This window comes from Dipteris shenzhenensis, chromosome 8 (assembly GCF_047967505.1).
Source record: "Dipteris shenzhenensis isolate YYH24624 ecotype China chromosome 8, Dip_SZ_1.0, whole genome shotgun sequence".
NCBI classification, from domain to species: Eukaryota; Viridiplantae; Streptophyta; class Polypodiopsida; order Gleicheniales; family Dipteridaceae; genus Dipteris; species Dipteris shenzhenensis.
The window spans coordinates 42,357,901-42,373,478 of NC_141603.1; the positions used below are offsets into that span (position 1 = coordinate 42,357,901).

At 43.6% G+C, this 15,578-nt stretch overlaps 1 protein-coding gene and 1 pseudogene across 3 annotated transcripts in view; one reads left to right on the forward strand and one right to left on the reverse strand.

Moving 5' to 3' along the window:
- LOC147899535 (P-loop containing nucleoside triphosphate hydrolases superfamily protein) overlaps positions 1–8,590 on the reverse strand; it is a 33,001-nt gene extending 24,411 nt beyond the window's left edge. For 2 of the 3 annotated variants that reach the window (XM_087377884.1, XM_087377886.1), the window contains exons 1-5: positions 5,922–8,590; positions 4,930–5,793; positions 4,510–4,687; positions 4,293–4,405; positions 4,108–4,203 (exon numbers count right to left, since the gene is read on the reverse strand). In XM_087377884.1, coding sequence (XP_087234010.1) covers positions 4,108–4,203; positions 4,293–4,405; positions 4,510–4,687; positions 4,930–5,793; positions 5,922–8,198 — 3,528 coding nt within the window. In that variant the 5' untranslated portion in view covers positions 8,199–8,590. The remainder of the gene's footprint in view (positions 1–4,107; positions 4,204–4,292; positions 4,406–4,509; positions 4,688–4,929; positions 5,794–5,921) is intronic. The other variant, XM_087377885.1, reaches the window with a different exon arrangement.
- A 2,389-nt stretch (positions 8,591–10,979) lies between these two features.
- LOC147899536 (uncharacterized) lies at positions 10,980–15,323 on the forward strand (annotated as a pseudogene).
- The last annotated feature ends 255 nt before the right edge of the window (positions 15,324–15,578 follow it).

Below are 15,578 nucleotides of genomic sequence, written 5' to 3' on the forward strand. Positions count from 1 at the left end.
CCTTGAGCGCCTTTACTTTGAATTTTGCCTCTCTGCTTGGCCTCTGGAGTCACACAACACCTCAAGCTTGTAATTAACCGGCAACACCAAAACAAACATATTGTGCTGCTATGCTAAAGCCATGGTTTTCTCCAAAAGCCCATGTCAAGGGCTTTTGGAGAAAGTATCAAGTGAAAGCCTTGCCCTTAAGATAATTACACCAGTAAAGAATATAACAATCGCTACACATACACAATTTGCTGCATGGACCCATCTGGTCGCATAGCTAGGATCAAACGGATTCGGGAGAGAATCCATGGCCAAAAATTCGTTTATACCCAATGATACAAGAAGAAATGGAAGCAGATGAAGAACGTTGAGAAAGAAAGCTGAGCACTACATCGGCTGCAGCCTCATTATTAATTTCCTAGCTGAGATTCTTGGTTTCCAGCAGGTAAAACACTCACAAGAGATGTATGCGACTTTGCAAATTGGAGGGAGGAAGAGTGAAAGAGGGATTGCAATTTAGATCCAAGACGATACAGAAGGGCTGCATGTGGGCTTAAGCGTTGAAGAGAGCAAATTTGAAATCTAGAGCAAAAGCAAAGCATGTCTTTGCTAAGGTAAGCCTCACATAATAAGCAAAGCCTCATTTTTCAAAAAAGTCATACCCAATACATTCTCCTTTCTAGTTTTCCAACATAAGATGTCAAAATATTGAAAATATCTAACCCATTTAATTTGTCTAGTAGACACCAGACACTAACAAAATAGGTGCTTAATGTTCTGGTGATCAGCCTTCACCTCAAATCCATTCAAATAATGCTTCCAAAATATGAGAGCGTGCACAGTTGCCCAATTCTTAAATGCTAGCTGATGTATCTCATTCCAAGAATAAACAGACCGCTATTCAAAAGGGTAGTCAATGGAAAAGCAATCTTTGCAAAATTTCGAATGAACCAGGAGAGATCTCAAGTCATAAAGATTCTTCAAAGTTGCCGATTCGTGGATAATGATAGTCTTCTCTCCACTATGACTCCTTTGGCAGAGAATACATGATTGCATTATTTAATTATTCCTCAAGAACCTGCTCTTCTTAGGATTGAGGAAAAGTCAGTTTCCTGAAGCCTTACACTCCTACATATTGTTACTAAAACCCTCCTCATACATCTATAGAAGGTGGTAAGTGCATTTGTGAGACCAAAAGACATATCACTACAAAATCAGAATGGCCTGTAGGAGAGGTGGTCTTGTGTACGACCTCTTCTTTCATTCTCCCATTGTGATACCCAAATATAAGATCGACAAGGTCGACACTATCGCTCATTTCGCACATCAACTTGATCATCCACTCTAAGAATTGGATAACAGCTCTTAATATTCAAAAACCTTCAGTCAATGTGTATCCTCAAACAACGGTCCTTCATAGTACGGACACCGGTGCTACAAACATTAATCCTTATCCAAAAGTTTTGTGATTTGTAGCTCCACCTCCTCCACCTCACTACGATTCATTCAGTAGGGAGCTCTACATGGAGGTGTGGAACCAGGTTCTAGATCAATGGAAACTAATGGGCATAGCTTCCCATCCTTCAGATAGGCGCCCGTGTCTTGGGCATCAATTGTACCCTTGCAAGGGATGAAAACATGCCGAACTTGCTGAATCTCTCCAATCTGGTAACCCACATATATCTTCCTAGTCCCAAAGCTACTCTATGACCAAATCCATGTTGATCTACTTTAAGGGTAAATCTCAAGAGGCTACAATAAACTAGGCAAATTCCCATGAGCAACTTTCACCTGTTGGTAGAGCTCACAATGAGCAACATACTAATGGACCTCACTCCCAAGATGTAGCTAGAAGAGCTCTCTCGATCTTCTCTAAGGTGCCCTATACACCTTGGTGTGCACCAATCGTTGAGTCGTGCAAAAGAGCTGGCCTGAACTAAGATAACACAAAGCATGCATTTGTAAAAGAACTACTTATCTTCATAGCGTCATTGCCAAGCTCATCATCCAAGACGAACTTGAACAAAGACTTCTAGGACCCTCAATCATCATGGTATTGGTTCCACATATCAGGGAGAGTGGATTCTTGAAAACAATGGCCACCATGCTCTTTGCTCCTGGGACGTTCTCAATCATTCCCCCTAAATGCTGAAATGTCTAATTGCATCGAATCTGACAATAGGACCCCTTAGCTGTTGGCAAGATCTGCAACCCCCATAATGCCTAATGGTCAAATAGTGAACCCATGATAAAAAGCTCTTTCATGATTTGAGGGTGTGGATAACTACACAGCTACTTGTCGTAGACTAAATAACATTTATCGACTAGGAGTCAACATGTGTCCCTTAATGAAAAAACCATTTTGTTGCAATACTGCTCCAATAGCTCAGTCATTGGCATCAATCTTAACGTCAAATGGCTGATCCCCCTGGATCAAAGCCGAGTATGGGGCCATGGTCACGGCCACCTTGAGCTCATTAAATGCCTTCAAAACCTCACTTTTGACTTCCTGCAGCAAATCATTGATATATACTATAATTTCGGCCTAGTCTTTAATATAACTATTGTGGGCTTGACAAAGTCCCATGAACATACATACCTAGATTCTTCAAAAAAAAAAGGATGCCATCCAAATAATGCACGCTTTTGCCAATCGACATTCTGAAAATCCGTAACAAGTTGGTGCTCCAATGAATCCAAAGAGCATCGCCACAAACTCATATGGGCCCTTGTCAATACGGAAAGCATATCTATGTCATTGAGCCGTTCCATAATGTTATCGATCCTGGGCATCAAGGACTGACTCTAAACAAGCATGGTAGCCTACAAACTTTGATGCATTTTACGCAACAAAATTGTAAGCAAGCTCATAGGCAATGTAGTACTCCTCATGTCTAAAGGCGTGGACATGCGACTAAAGGTCTAACCTAAGACAATAGCGAAATTTCTTGCTTTTGTCTTCCTAGACTTTCTGTAACTGTATTGCTACCTAAGTGAAGCAATTCGTGTAGTGATTCACTAACTCACTGGCTCCCTATGTCAAGTTGACGAGCTAGGACGTGAGCTGGTCCACATACCAAGAAGTCAAAAATATGAATTTGATGTCTTTAATAAAGGCCTCCCAGTTGTACTAGGCAATCTCTCGATCCACATCATATTGGTCGATGCGCCACTTGCTTTACATGTAACGGCTTCACTATATCAAAAATTTGGAGTAAAGCTTGATCTTGATCTTGGCTTCTCAAGCAATTATATCATATCTTTCCTTGCTCTCTTAAGCAAGGAGGGATCTTCCCAATCCTCTTCCTCTTTGGCCAACTGAAGCTCAAGCATTTGCTCTTTCGCTTCACATGGTGCCCTTTACTGACTACATCTACATCATGGCTTGCAACATCATTGTTCAGGGTGTGATATGTGTTTCTGAGATGGGAGGGAGTTCTTCGAAGAATATGCCACCTCTCATTCTCGCCAGAACCAGTGCAGTTGATTTGTCAAAGCGTTTTGCCACCATGCACTAGAAATCCTCACGATTCAATCTCAAAAGCTCCACCCCCCTTTTTTTTTTTTAACTAAGCTCTGCTACCAATGTAACAAACAAGCTGCTACACTCTCACAAGTCTGTCAAATGACGAACTGAAGTGGAAGTGTAAACTGAATGAAGGAGAGATAGAAACACATGTGCTTTGCATGCGAGTGTGTGGTGTAGACCATAATACGAATAATTAGCCTTTGAAATACTGTATTGAGACGCCAATAGGCTGATTATAATGTTGAAGGCTAGAGGAACTGTGGGTGCTGAAGCTGCTGCTGAGAATTACATCCACTTTTCCTCTTCACCAGGAGCATGCACAATGGAGCATGTCCATTTTGCCGAAGGAAGCCCAAGTGTTTGACCATCTCTTGCAATTTTGAGGAGAGAATTATTTTGGTAGGGGATGTTGTATAGAGGCCAAAATAGGGCCAAGTGAGAAGGAAAAGCTAAAAGCAGAAGTGCCTTAAGTTTTTTATGGTGCGCCCTATGCATTCATCTATACAAACAAATAGGAAAGCCATCTTCCATTCCCTTCCAATGTGAATATCAAGTGAGGGAAGGCATAGACACATCCAGACTGAATTTACCTCCTCCATTTCTGGCTCGTAGCAATACTCCATCACCCTTTTGACTGTCTTGTTCTTACTCCTCAGCCTGCTTGTGCCAGTTTCGTCGTCGTCATACTTGAAAACAATAGACCACATTCAAAAACCTGAAGGTAAAAAAAGCAAAAAGGAGGTGCATCGATGCAATCAAAACATGCATGACTTACCTTTTCCACCTCACTCATAAAGTAATCATCCATGGAATGAATTCGAGGAGCACTGCCTCCATTCATCACCTCCACATCACGCAATGCCTTTGCTAGATAGCTTTTACCACTGCCTGACAATGGACATATATATTAGTTTCTTAAAGTTCATTATCAGCAGAAAATTGTGTGATGGGAAATTGCTCTTCATTGTATCATGCCAAAGTTTTATATTAACCTGGAAGGCCCCGAAGGATTACAACAAACCGATCTGGCCTGGTCATGCGACCAGGGTTTCTGAATACGTTCACAGCATCAATAACTTTAGATTTCTCCAGTTGCTGAGGGGGCTGGAAAGGAAACTGTGAAAGTTGATTTCCAAAATGACTCGGAGGCAGCTGTGATGTATGTACTCCCTGCCACAAGTTGCAGGCTACACGTAAAATATCATGATAGGATACTATGAAAGCTGAATAAGAATTCAGATTTAGAAGTATTAAAAAGAAGATATTAAAAAAAACAAGCATGCATCTTGACACTGTCAAGATATATGCAGAATTGGCAGGCACAGCATCTCACATAGCACTAAATTGAAGTTACCCATTCAAGAGGGCAATGGGCACATATCTAAAGTTGTCATGGTAAAGTAGTTGTTTACCATTTGTTGCAAGCGATTCAGCTCCCTAGGCCCAGAGCTTTGGATTTGCAAGGGTGGATTATGGTTTTGCTGAAGCTGAAAACTCTGAGAATGACCTTGCCCATCAAAAGAATGTTGCAAAAGTGATGAGCTTGAAGCAGCAGGCCCTGCAGACAGGAATGAGGAAGAAACTGGAGGTGGGGGTGGAGGTGCATCCGGAGGGGGAAGAGGAGGGCCAGAGGAAGGGGGTGGAGGCGGCGGTGAATTAGGGGGTGGAGGATCAGCAGAAGCTGTAAGTGGAAGTGGAGGAAAACCCCTCCTATGCGGCTCTTGGGCTGCACTCAATGGGTACTGGCTGGTCTGATTTGCAATTACTGGAAGACCATCAATACCTGCACGTTGCTCGTTTGGTTGAGGGAAGGATACAGCACTTCCACTGGGCTTCCCATACTGCTGCCGATGATGTTCAGTCAGATGTTGATGTTGCTGTTGCTGTTGTTGCAGTTGCGGAGGCAGTTGCAATTGTTGTGGGGGCAACGGATGGGTCATAGGTTGATGAGAAAGACTACTTATGTATGGAGATAGAGCCATTGAGTGAGACAGTTGCAACTGTGGTGCTGAATGTTGTAGCTGGGAAATTGACAGTAGATGTCGATCTTTCTGGTCCAAATCATCTTGATGCTGCCGCGGTTGCCACCCTTCATAAAGCTGCTTATGCTGTGAATGCTCACGCCGCTCTGGCGTCAGATCTACATCTACCTTAGAATGCTGCTGCTGAGAGGATGGCATGTGATAAAGAGACTGATGGGGCTGGAAATCGTTTTGTGATTGCCGTTGGTTATGACTTTGCTGACTTGTTGATACTTGCTTCTGCAGCTGTAGTTCCTGAATATATATAAACATGACACCGCAGGTTAGATTGCTCAAAAAAATGGTTGAAACTCTGAATTCAAGGTTGTAAAAGGTCTAATTCTGCTACGAACAGGCGGGCTGAAAAGGAGATGACTGATAACCAGATTTTGTTGTGGCATGTTGATCTCAGGTTGTAGCTGAGAGCTGTAATGTCGTACTTGTATCTGCTCATTATGGCTATGGGGAAGTTGTTGAGAGTGATAAAATTGGTCTCTTTTGCCAGAGGGAAGTTGAGATAACGGGGCATCCTGGGGTGGAACTGATTGTGAAAAACCGGTTTCCTCTCGCTGTTGAATTTCTCGAGCAAGTTCCTGCGCCCTCTTGAGAGCTTCCATGTGCTGTTGCTCTGCTTCCCATTCTTCATACTGTATTTGCAATTTTTGTCTGTGCGTATCTTCCAAGTTGTGCCGATCCACTTTTTCAGCTTGCCCAGCAAGATGAAGGTCTATGGATCGTCCACTTTCTGCAAAGTGCCGAGCTCTTGCATATGAGCTTTCACCTAAACCACCTTTTCCACCTGTGTCTATTAAAGCTTCATGCAGCATGGACAGACCTGAAAAGTCTTCGGCTTTATGAAATGCTTCAGCAGACCAGCTCGGTACCCTTTCCTCAACATTCTTTGAGAATCTTCCAATGGAAGACCTCTCAGGAAGGTCTTCCCAGGTGTGCATGCCTTCATTCTTCAATCTGAAAGGTTGCATCTTTTGAACAGCATGTAGTGATCGAGGCTTGTCCCCATGCTCCAGACTCATTGATCGATGATGCAAGCTCGTCATATCACCTTCCAGCTTCCCTTGGTAAAAGGAGTGCCGGTATCCTGATGGATTGAAAGATATCATCGGATCCTCCTCAGGCAAACCTCGTTTGTTCGGCAATGTGGACAGCCCCTTCACACGCTGTTCTTGATCCACAAAAGGTTGACACGTAGGGGATACAGGGAACCCTGGACTGGGATACTCATCATCTAACAAACCCTGCTCGATTAACAATTCCTCTTCACGGGACATAGGCTCCTGTTGGAACAATTTCTTTTCTGACCCATGCTTGACTGGTAGTGGTTTGTCTGCAGTCATTGGTTGCTTTCTCTTCAGACTCTTCTTCTGGACAGCAGGCTTAACCGCTAGATCTGCTCCCACTTCTGCATCCTCCCTCCTTTCAGAAGGCTTCACTAGCAGACCATGTTGAAACATCAGCTCCTCTTCTCTTGAAGGTGGGTGTTTGCTCTCAGGGGTCTGCAAACCATGTTCTACCAAAAGCTCGTCTTCCCTTGATATCAGTCTGTTACGCTTCTGTTGAGAAACTGGTTTCTCCTCAAAACTCTTGCCAAAGCTGACTTTACCAGGCCCAGCATATGAAGCCCTAGAGACATCCATATCCTCTGGTATAGACGATTGTCCCCCGAGATGAAAGTAACTCCTTTCAGAGTATGGATCAGGTCCAGCAGCATTATTTTGTACGGATTCCTTGGCCTGGGGTAAGCATTTAGCCTCTGAGTGTTGGCTCCGTGGCTGTCTGCCTCTATGCACATCATTGATGGGCTCTTCAACAGAATTCTGATCATCTATGGAACGACCTTTGCTTCCCCAGCGCTTATCTTGAACGCCATCACTGTTTAAGCCATCCCCAGTCTTGCGGGATTCTTTCTGCACCCTATGTTCTGGCAAATCCCCTATATTCGTCAGACAGGCTTCTTCAGGCACTAAGGATCCGTCTTTCAAATTGACTGACGGTTTCGCTGCTTTTGTGATAGGTATCGACTTTCCAACATCAGTCATTGGAGTCTTCACGTACTTGCTACTCTGGTTCCCCTCACCTGCTCTGTGACCGACATGACCTCGGAGATCAAAACCTCTGTCTGAATCAGCTGATTCTATACCTAGGGCGGGGAACCTCGTTTGCTGCTGAAGAAACCTTTGATGTTCTCTTTCCCTTTCCAGTTCAATCCAGCTATTTGCCATCCGATGACCGGCAGCATCGCTACCTATTAAACCTGGATTGAGGGGAAACTGAGGACGCCTTCCCGGGAAGTGAGAGCCAGGGAAAAATGACTCCCCTGGTTGGAATTGCAATGGAGGGTCTTGCAAGATCTGGGGAAAACGGTCCATTCTTGTTGGAAAATTATCCGGAAAAGGTGGGTTATGTCCTTGAGGAAAATTTGCCAGACTAGGCATGGGATCGCCTAAATGATTACCTCTGAAAGGAAGTTCGGGAATTGGACGAGGGCCTCCGAAGGGCTGGGTTAAAGGAAGTGCTCCATGTGTCAGGTAAGGGCGATCGAAAGGAATAGGGGGAGGACAAAATGGAAAATGAGGTGCCAAACAAGCAGGGCATAAGGGACCATGGACACTGCCAGCCCGGGGGGGCCTAAATGCATCCATCTCTCTCTCTCTGTCTCTCTCTCTCGCACTCTGTCTCGCAAATCTTCAACTCATCTATAGCTCCAAATGTTGCTTACTTCCGTCATTGCAATAGATATGATTTTCATCCGCTTGTTGCTTACTTCCGTCATTGCAATAGATATGATTTTTCAACCGCTTTGCAACAGAAGTGATTTTAATCCCCCGAGGTTTCCTGTTCCGTTCCCACGCACTCTCACAGAATTCTTCCCCTTTCCGCTCCCGTCGACCAGCTGATACTCCTCCGTTTGAACGCATATGGTCCCGGTCTGCAACGTCAGAAGTTACAGAAACTTACCGGGATCTACCGTGGGGAAGTGAATCAAGTGCAAGCGACGGCGAACTTTCCTCCTCCCACTCCCACAAGACGGGAAATGAACGATTTATGGCTAATTTAGGCTCTACTGAGGGTTAGGGTTTTTCTCGGAAGGGGTATTAAGGTAAGCCTATTCGCACTTTAAGGGTAGTTACACACAGCCAAAGGGTGCCCCGAGGTGCCCAACTTTTGGGCGGCCAAGAAAAGCTTTGGAGAGTCTTCAATGAGCAAGGGGGTTACACACCAAGCATTCTATGGGAAATGATCCTATACTTGAATCTGATTGGTTGAAAAATGGGTGCCCAAACTTGGGCGCCCACGAAATCTCTTATCATGGGCACGAGGTGGCATCTGACTCACCTTTTGGACTCCCCTAAATTTTTGATGTGTGTAAAGGGGGGAGCGCCCATCTACACCAATGGAGCATCCTAATTGGCTTCCCCCATTTATGATGGGCAGGCACTCTTTGGTGTGTAAAGGGCCTAAGGCTCTGTGCATACGATCCCAGCAATGCAAAGCTGGTGGTGTGTTTTCAAGCTCGGCACAGATATCTATGGAACTTTGGAGCGCCACTGGAGCTCAAACTCGCACCTCATTTCTGGAGGGTGAAGACTTCAGCACTAGTGCGCACTTTGTCCTTTATCCAATAAAGTGTGCCATCTGACCTTACGCTCCAGAGCTTTAAATGTGGTTCCTACATCTACCCAGCCAATAAGACATGGGCATGGAGAACTCTATAGCCAAGACAGAGCTCACTGCAGGTCATTAGATGGCAGCCAATGGCTCAAGTGCAAGTACTGCAAAGTAATAAATGCTTGAGCAATTTTGTTATTGCGAAGAATTCAAGTCCAAGCCTTAGCTTCGCACCGGCTGGCGAATTTTTGACGCTGTGTGCATTGGCTCTAAGGGGTACGCTATAGCAACAATTCACTTTTCCTTTACCGTGGCAACCATGGAACTGGTTCTCACTGGAGTACTTTGAAACTAATGGCACCATGGAACTGGTTCTCACTCGAGTTCTTTGAAACTAGTCGGCACGATGGAATAGGTTCTCACTCGAGTACTTGAAACTAGTTGGCACCATGGGACAATCAAATAAGCCAATCATCGGCTGGTTTATTCATAGTTGGTGGTCAATCAATTGTTGCTCTCTCTCTCATGTTGTTGCATGTTCAAGTAAGCAAAGCTTGCAGGTTTCCCTCCTCACATGTTGCTTCGTGTTTAATCAAGCAAAGCCTGCAAGTTTTGCATCTCCCTTGCTTCTCTTTTTCTCGCTTCCCTCATTAATTTTGTCACAAAATTTGCTTATTCATTGGGCCATTTTGGGCAAGGAATAGCTAAGATCTTTGCATCGTCACCCGTTAGATTCATTGGAACGCCAAGTTCTTGTCCATGTCAGACGGACACAACACCATTGGGACCACTAGCCAGAAGCTCAAGGAGTTAGTTGCAAGGTTCTCTTTTGCTCGATGAAAGGATTATTGTGAAGCATAATAGAAACTTCTCTTCTCCCAATGACCAATGATACATGTAAGAAGTTTTGTGCGAAGAGAAACTTACATACTGGTATCGTGCAGCTGTACCGAATGCTCAGTAAAGGGCAGCTAAGGAGAAGGGACATAGAGAGTCAACAGTGGCTACATAGGACAAGGCTAGAGAGTTAGCACAAGCTGCAAAAACAAAAAGAGCAGGTACCACATCAATACAAACCAATTGAAATAGGTATCAAAGGTATCAAAGGCCACAAAGATGACAATGTGCCGATTGCTTCTCGTAAGCCCCTAAACTTGAAGTCCTCCCTCTGATGATTGCTCAGAGCTAAAGATCGCTACCCAAAGTCTAATGTCTCAAAGATTGTTGATGGATGGCTTCCCAAAAGGTCATTGAGCGAATCTAGATAGGTTCTTTGACGTGGCGGTTGCTTGGTTGTTCTATCATGCACATGGTCTTGAATGGTAGCACCCATGCGTCTTGTTTTGAGAACCTGCTTTTCACTCTATGGCACTTAGAAGCCACCCCCATCCCCTAGGTACTTTGCAAGGGGTATGATATCACCGGGGGGATGCATTTACCAAGAGGAAACCGCTGTGCTCAACAATAACCAACCGGGAGTAGGTCGCACCGATTGTCGATTGGCAAATGCCAACCACCAGTGATTCGTGGTGGCGATTGTCAATGGCGTAGGGGAGGGGGAGGAGTACACATGTTAAAGCACAATTGGCATTTACACCAGTGAATGGTGGTTCGCGTTTGTTCTTATTACGCGTGGTGGGCATAGTATGGTAGCCATGTGGCGGTGGTGGTAGGTTGTTCGCGCGGATGTGAGTTATTTTGGTTGCTGCACGTGTTGATATTGTGTTGGTTTATTAGCTCTGCCCCATTAGGGGCAGAGCTATCGCAACGATTTGCTTTGCCCTTTGAATTCAGATTGTGAGACACTTGTAGCCATGGCATGGGTTTTGATTCAGCTCCAAGGTGAGTCCTCTTCACTCTTCTAGGAGTTATGTGGCACCCATGTGCACCTTCTCTTGGCTTCTCTGTGCATCTCCAGCGAATTATCACCCACAGCCTGCTTCAGTGATGCAACTGGATGAATCAACGCAAGGAGGATCATAGAAAAGGGGGCAATGTTGTCGAGCACACAAACAGTGCGTCTTGTTTTTGTTAGCACTGGCTCTCCTACAGACAGTGCTTAAGGATCCAGTTGGGGCAAAGTTTTGTGATTATTCGTACTTTTTTGGGAATTTAGAAGCTCTATTTTTTGATGAGAGGATCCAATTTGTTTATGAGAGGATCCACTTGGGGCAAAGTTTTGTGATTATTCGTACTTTTTTGGGAAGCAATTCAGAAGCTCTATTTTTTGATGAGTGAACTCTCCTTTTAGGGGTGGACGCATATTTGTCTGCTTCCTTCGATTTTGATTTGCGACTACACTCGATCTTTGTCAACATTTCAAGCTTTGGCAGCACTGATCTTGCACACGAGAGCAGATTGATCATCTAGTTCCTTCGATTTTGATTTCATTACTACTAGACTATTTGCGATCTCTAAAAGGTGATAATTTCAAGCTTTGGTGAGAGTTCCATCATCTTCACAGCTGCCAGCCCTCTATGAACGACCGTTCAATTGCATGATGTCTAGGCTCTCGCTAGCAGCAGGCCCCCGGCCGGAAGCGTAGCCCACATCCTCTTCCTTCCCATTTTCCACCACTGTCTCCATCTCTTCATGTAGCTTCGCTTGAATCGGCGTGGTTTGCCAGCCGGTTTCGCTTGCACGTCATTCCCAAGGAATCCGTCGAGTTGGAACCGAAATCATTTAGCGGGGTCGCTTTTGAACCGTTAGCTGAGGTTCAATCCAAACTTGTTCAAATTTCGTCCTCTAACAAGGAATTGCTGACTCAACAGTGGTACTCTGCAGCTTGCGAAGCTGCCATCAACAAACAAATCAAGTGCGACAAAGCCCATTCATATCTTTTTTGGGCGATTTCATAGAGAGAGCAGTGTGCAAAAGGTAGCAAGCTCTAGCAATATCAGGATTTCCTCCAGCGTCCTGCTCTTCGAGCTCTTGAAACCAGCTTGCTTTTTGAGGTGAGTTTGAAGCTAAGTGTCTGCTCGTGTTGCCCTGTTTAAACTACGGTTTATGAGAATAGCGCTAGTTGATCTATCTGCAAGCTTTCGAATGCTTTGGTTCTTTTATGGAGGCTTAAGCTGGCATCATATGAAGTGTCGTATCTAGCCGTAACAAATTAATGGGTTTATTGTTGCGGTGATAAAATAGTTATCATTCATAATTTTCATTCGGGATAAGTCAGGGGGACTGAGCCAGATGTGGCGAGGGGAGGTCGTCTTCAACATTCATGTGCAGGGTACCTCACCACCCTTCTTCCTCCTCCTCCTCCCAGACATTCACCCAGGGTACCTCACCACCCTTCCTCCTCCTCCTAGACATCATGAACTCGGTCGACGCGGTCAGTCTGTTTTCATTTTTGCAAATTCTGCCACGGATACATGCCATGTTCTCCTATGGTGTGAACGTCGTTTCCTATGTTCTGTATGTGGTTCTTCCCGTTACCCTCTGATCTATGATTCTATGAATTTTAAGAGGATGGGCTAGTCTAGCAGTTTCGAGTACAATGGATCTTATATCTATCACACCCTGTCTGCATCCTTCGACCGTGACAATATCGCTCCGCCAGAGGCTTCGCGAAGTAAGATAAATTGTGCTTGTTCAGAATTACGGTTAGTGGTTCATTAACCTACTTTTGCTTCCTTTGTAAATAGAACCGTCTGTTTTTTTATTTTAAGTACATTAGAGAGTCAAGTGAAGAACGTGATGAGCACACGGAAAAATGTATGAAATATCAGGTTGGACAACGTGGCCAAGACACTGCCTTTTGTTAATTTATACGGGCTTTCTAATCTGCATATTGCACATATATATATTTATTTACATTGAAAATTCTATTTCAAGTGAAAACATAAGATTTGGGGTGGTCGAGTGGAACTACAATCTATAATGGCACCTGAGATGGAGTTTGACAATGCTATGAGAAGGTAGATGCTTTATATGGTGCCTGCCATTACTATGAAAAATCGTTATGGTCTTTTGAAGTTTCAAAGTAAATAAACAAGACGTAGGATGCTCTTATTGAGTGGAACTTTCTTTTATATGTATGGCAGCCATGGAATTAGCACTGTCCTTGGAGAAGTTCAACTACAAGAAGCTTTTGAATCTTACAAAGGTATAGTGCAGCTGGTTCTTTGTAGGTCATTTGGAAGGTAAATGCAAGCTCAATTGATCGCGATGACAATCGGTAGTAAGGTTCCTATTTGCATAGGTGCATATATTTTTTCATTTGAATTGTCGATAGTTCAATTGACTCTCAATTTTTATCAAAAGTAAGTGTGCTGAAAGCATATATTGAAGATTGATCGTTCATTTGTTAAAGGTACGATGTAGCTTTCCTACGGATGCTTCTTCTGCTATGTGCTGTTTGAATGCACGAACTTCATTTGAGCCAGTTCGCCTGAAAAAACGATGTTACAAAAAAGCTGGTTCGCTTGAAAAAAAAGTTGTTTGCCAAAAAAGCCGGTTCGCCTAAAAACTAATGTTTGCCTCTTGAAAGGGCTTTATGCTAGCCAAACAGGCTTTATGCTTGCCGATGAAAAAATTATTGTTTACTGAGATTGTAAAAGAAAAAAAAAAGTCAAATAAAGCAAAAAAAAGAAAGTTTGCCATCAACACTTTGCAAATAACTCCTAGTCTAGGAGATATCATTTATAAAACCTTCACCGTTTTAGTTATTTTCTATTCTCTTTACTAAGCTATGCACAGATTCTAGGAGGACATCAAAGTGATTCATTTAAAACTATAAAGGTAGCCCTGTTGACATATCTTTTCTCTTTTAAGAAAAAAAAGACGAGCTTGGCGTTCAAAACAACAATGGACCCAAATAAATCAATTGATAACATCTTGTACAAACATAACTTAAGCCGTGTCATGCATTATGGTTACACACCAAGCGATTGTTTATTTGACGCAATTGTGTACTTGTTGAAAAATGGGGTGACCTTTGAACAACTAAGGACTATAACAATCCAAAATTTTGTTTCAAACTTACACAACAATGACTAGCATGCAATAAATTGTTTCAACACATATTTGGATTTGAGCTTCACACGTGAACAACATGGAGTTAAAATGCATGATGAATACCTTACACGAATGAGTGTTCTGATATCACGTGGTGGTCTTTGGGGAGAGAGATTTATCATTGCACACTTCATTTCAACTACATGGATGCAAAATTTTTCTTAAATTTCTTTTTGATAGAGCCTCATAAGCCAAAGCCGATGCTTTTGTGCATACATGCACTCTTGTTTGTGTGGATTGTTTTGTGGGTCATTGGATTATGGATGGGATTAACGTCGATTTGTGTTTGTTAGTTAAAAGTGTGTTTTGCATGTCGTCTTGTGATTTGTTGCTCGTTTTTAGTGTGGATTTCTATGGTCGACCATTGGATTTGTTTTGTGGGGGTTTATCTTGTATGTTCTTCATTCTTTTGAGTTGTGAGTGGAGGGTTGTGTGAGGCTTTGGTCAGGATGACCTCTCTATGGTGCATGGATGAGCTTCTCTGTTTAAATGGTGCAGCAGAGCATCGTGTGTTTCTACTATGGTTCTGTATTTCTCAATTTTGTTCTGTTTGCTTTGTTATTCTTTATTCGTTGTGTATTTAATTGTGTGTTCTGATTTGTGGGTCGCCAATTTTTTGGCGTTCATGGATGGTTTTGAGGCTCCCATGTTCTCCCTTAGGGTTTTTGAGGTTGGTGGTAGTTGTTCTACGGTTGCATGTTCTGTTTCAAATGGACATGGGATGCGTGGTGCCATCTCTGTCTCATTGTTTCCGATGTTATTGTGGTGCCCGGTTTGGGTTATGCTAGTATGGTTACTGGTGTTGATATGCATGTGTCGTTTTTGGCTATCGATGAGGAGGAAGAGAGGCTCGTTGTGGGATTTTGGTTCGGTAGAAGTGTTGCGAAGGATGAATGGGCTCATAGGCGGTTTTATGTAGGAGAAAGGTGAATGGGCTAGATGTTAGCGTGATGTTTGAGTGCTAAGGTTATAGAGAGTTGAATGAGATGCTGAAATTTTTTTGGCTTCAGGTTGTCAAACTTGATGGGAGTCCTGCCGAGAGTCTTACGGGGATGTATAGATATTTTGGTAGGATTCTGTGTAGGGAGCAAGAGTCTCAAGTGGCTGCTACCAGGATGCTTGAGGTACAATCGATATAGTCAAGAATCCGATATTCAAATCTTTAACCTATTAACCATGAACACCAAAAAAAAAAAGGAGAGGACACGTGGTAGCTTGGAGGAGAAGAGCCTGCCATGTGTCACAAAGAAGGAGCTCTTGAATGGAGGCTTGGAGGGGGGAGGAGGTGGAAAGACAAGAGGTAGCTCTAGGGGCAAGGAGGAGATAGAAGGTCAATGGAATGGAGGAGATGGAAGGTCACCTTCGGGAGGAAGGAGGATATGGAAGGTCTCAGA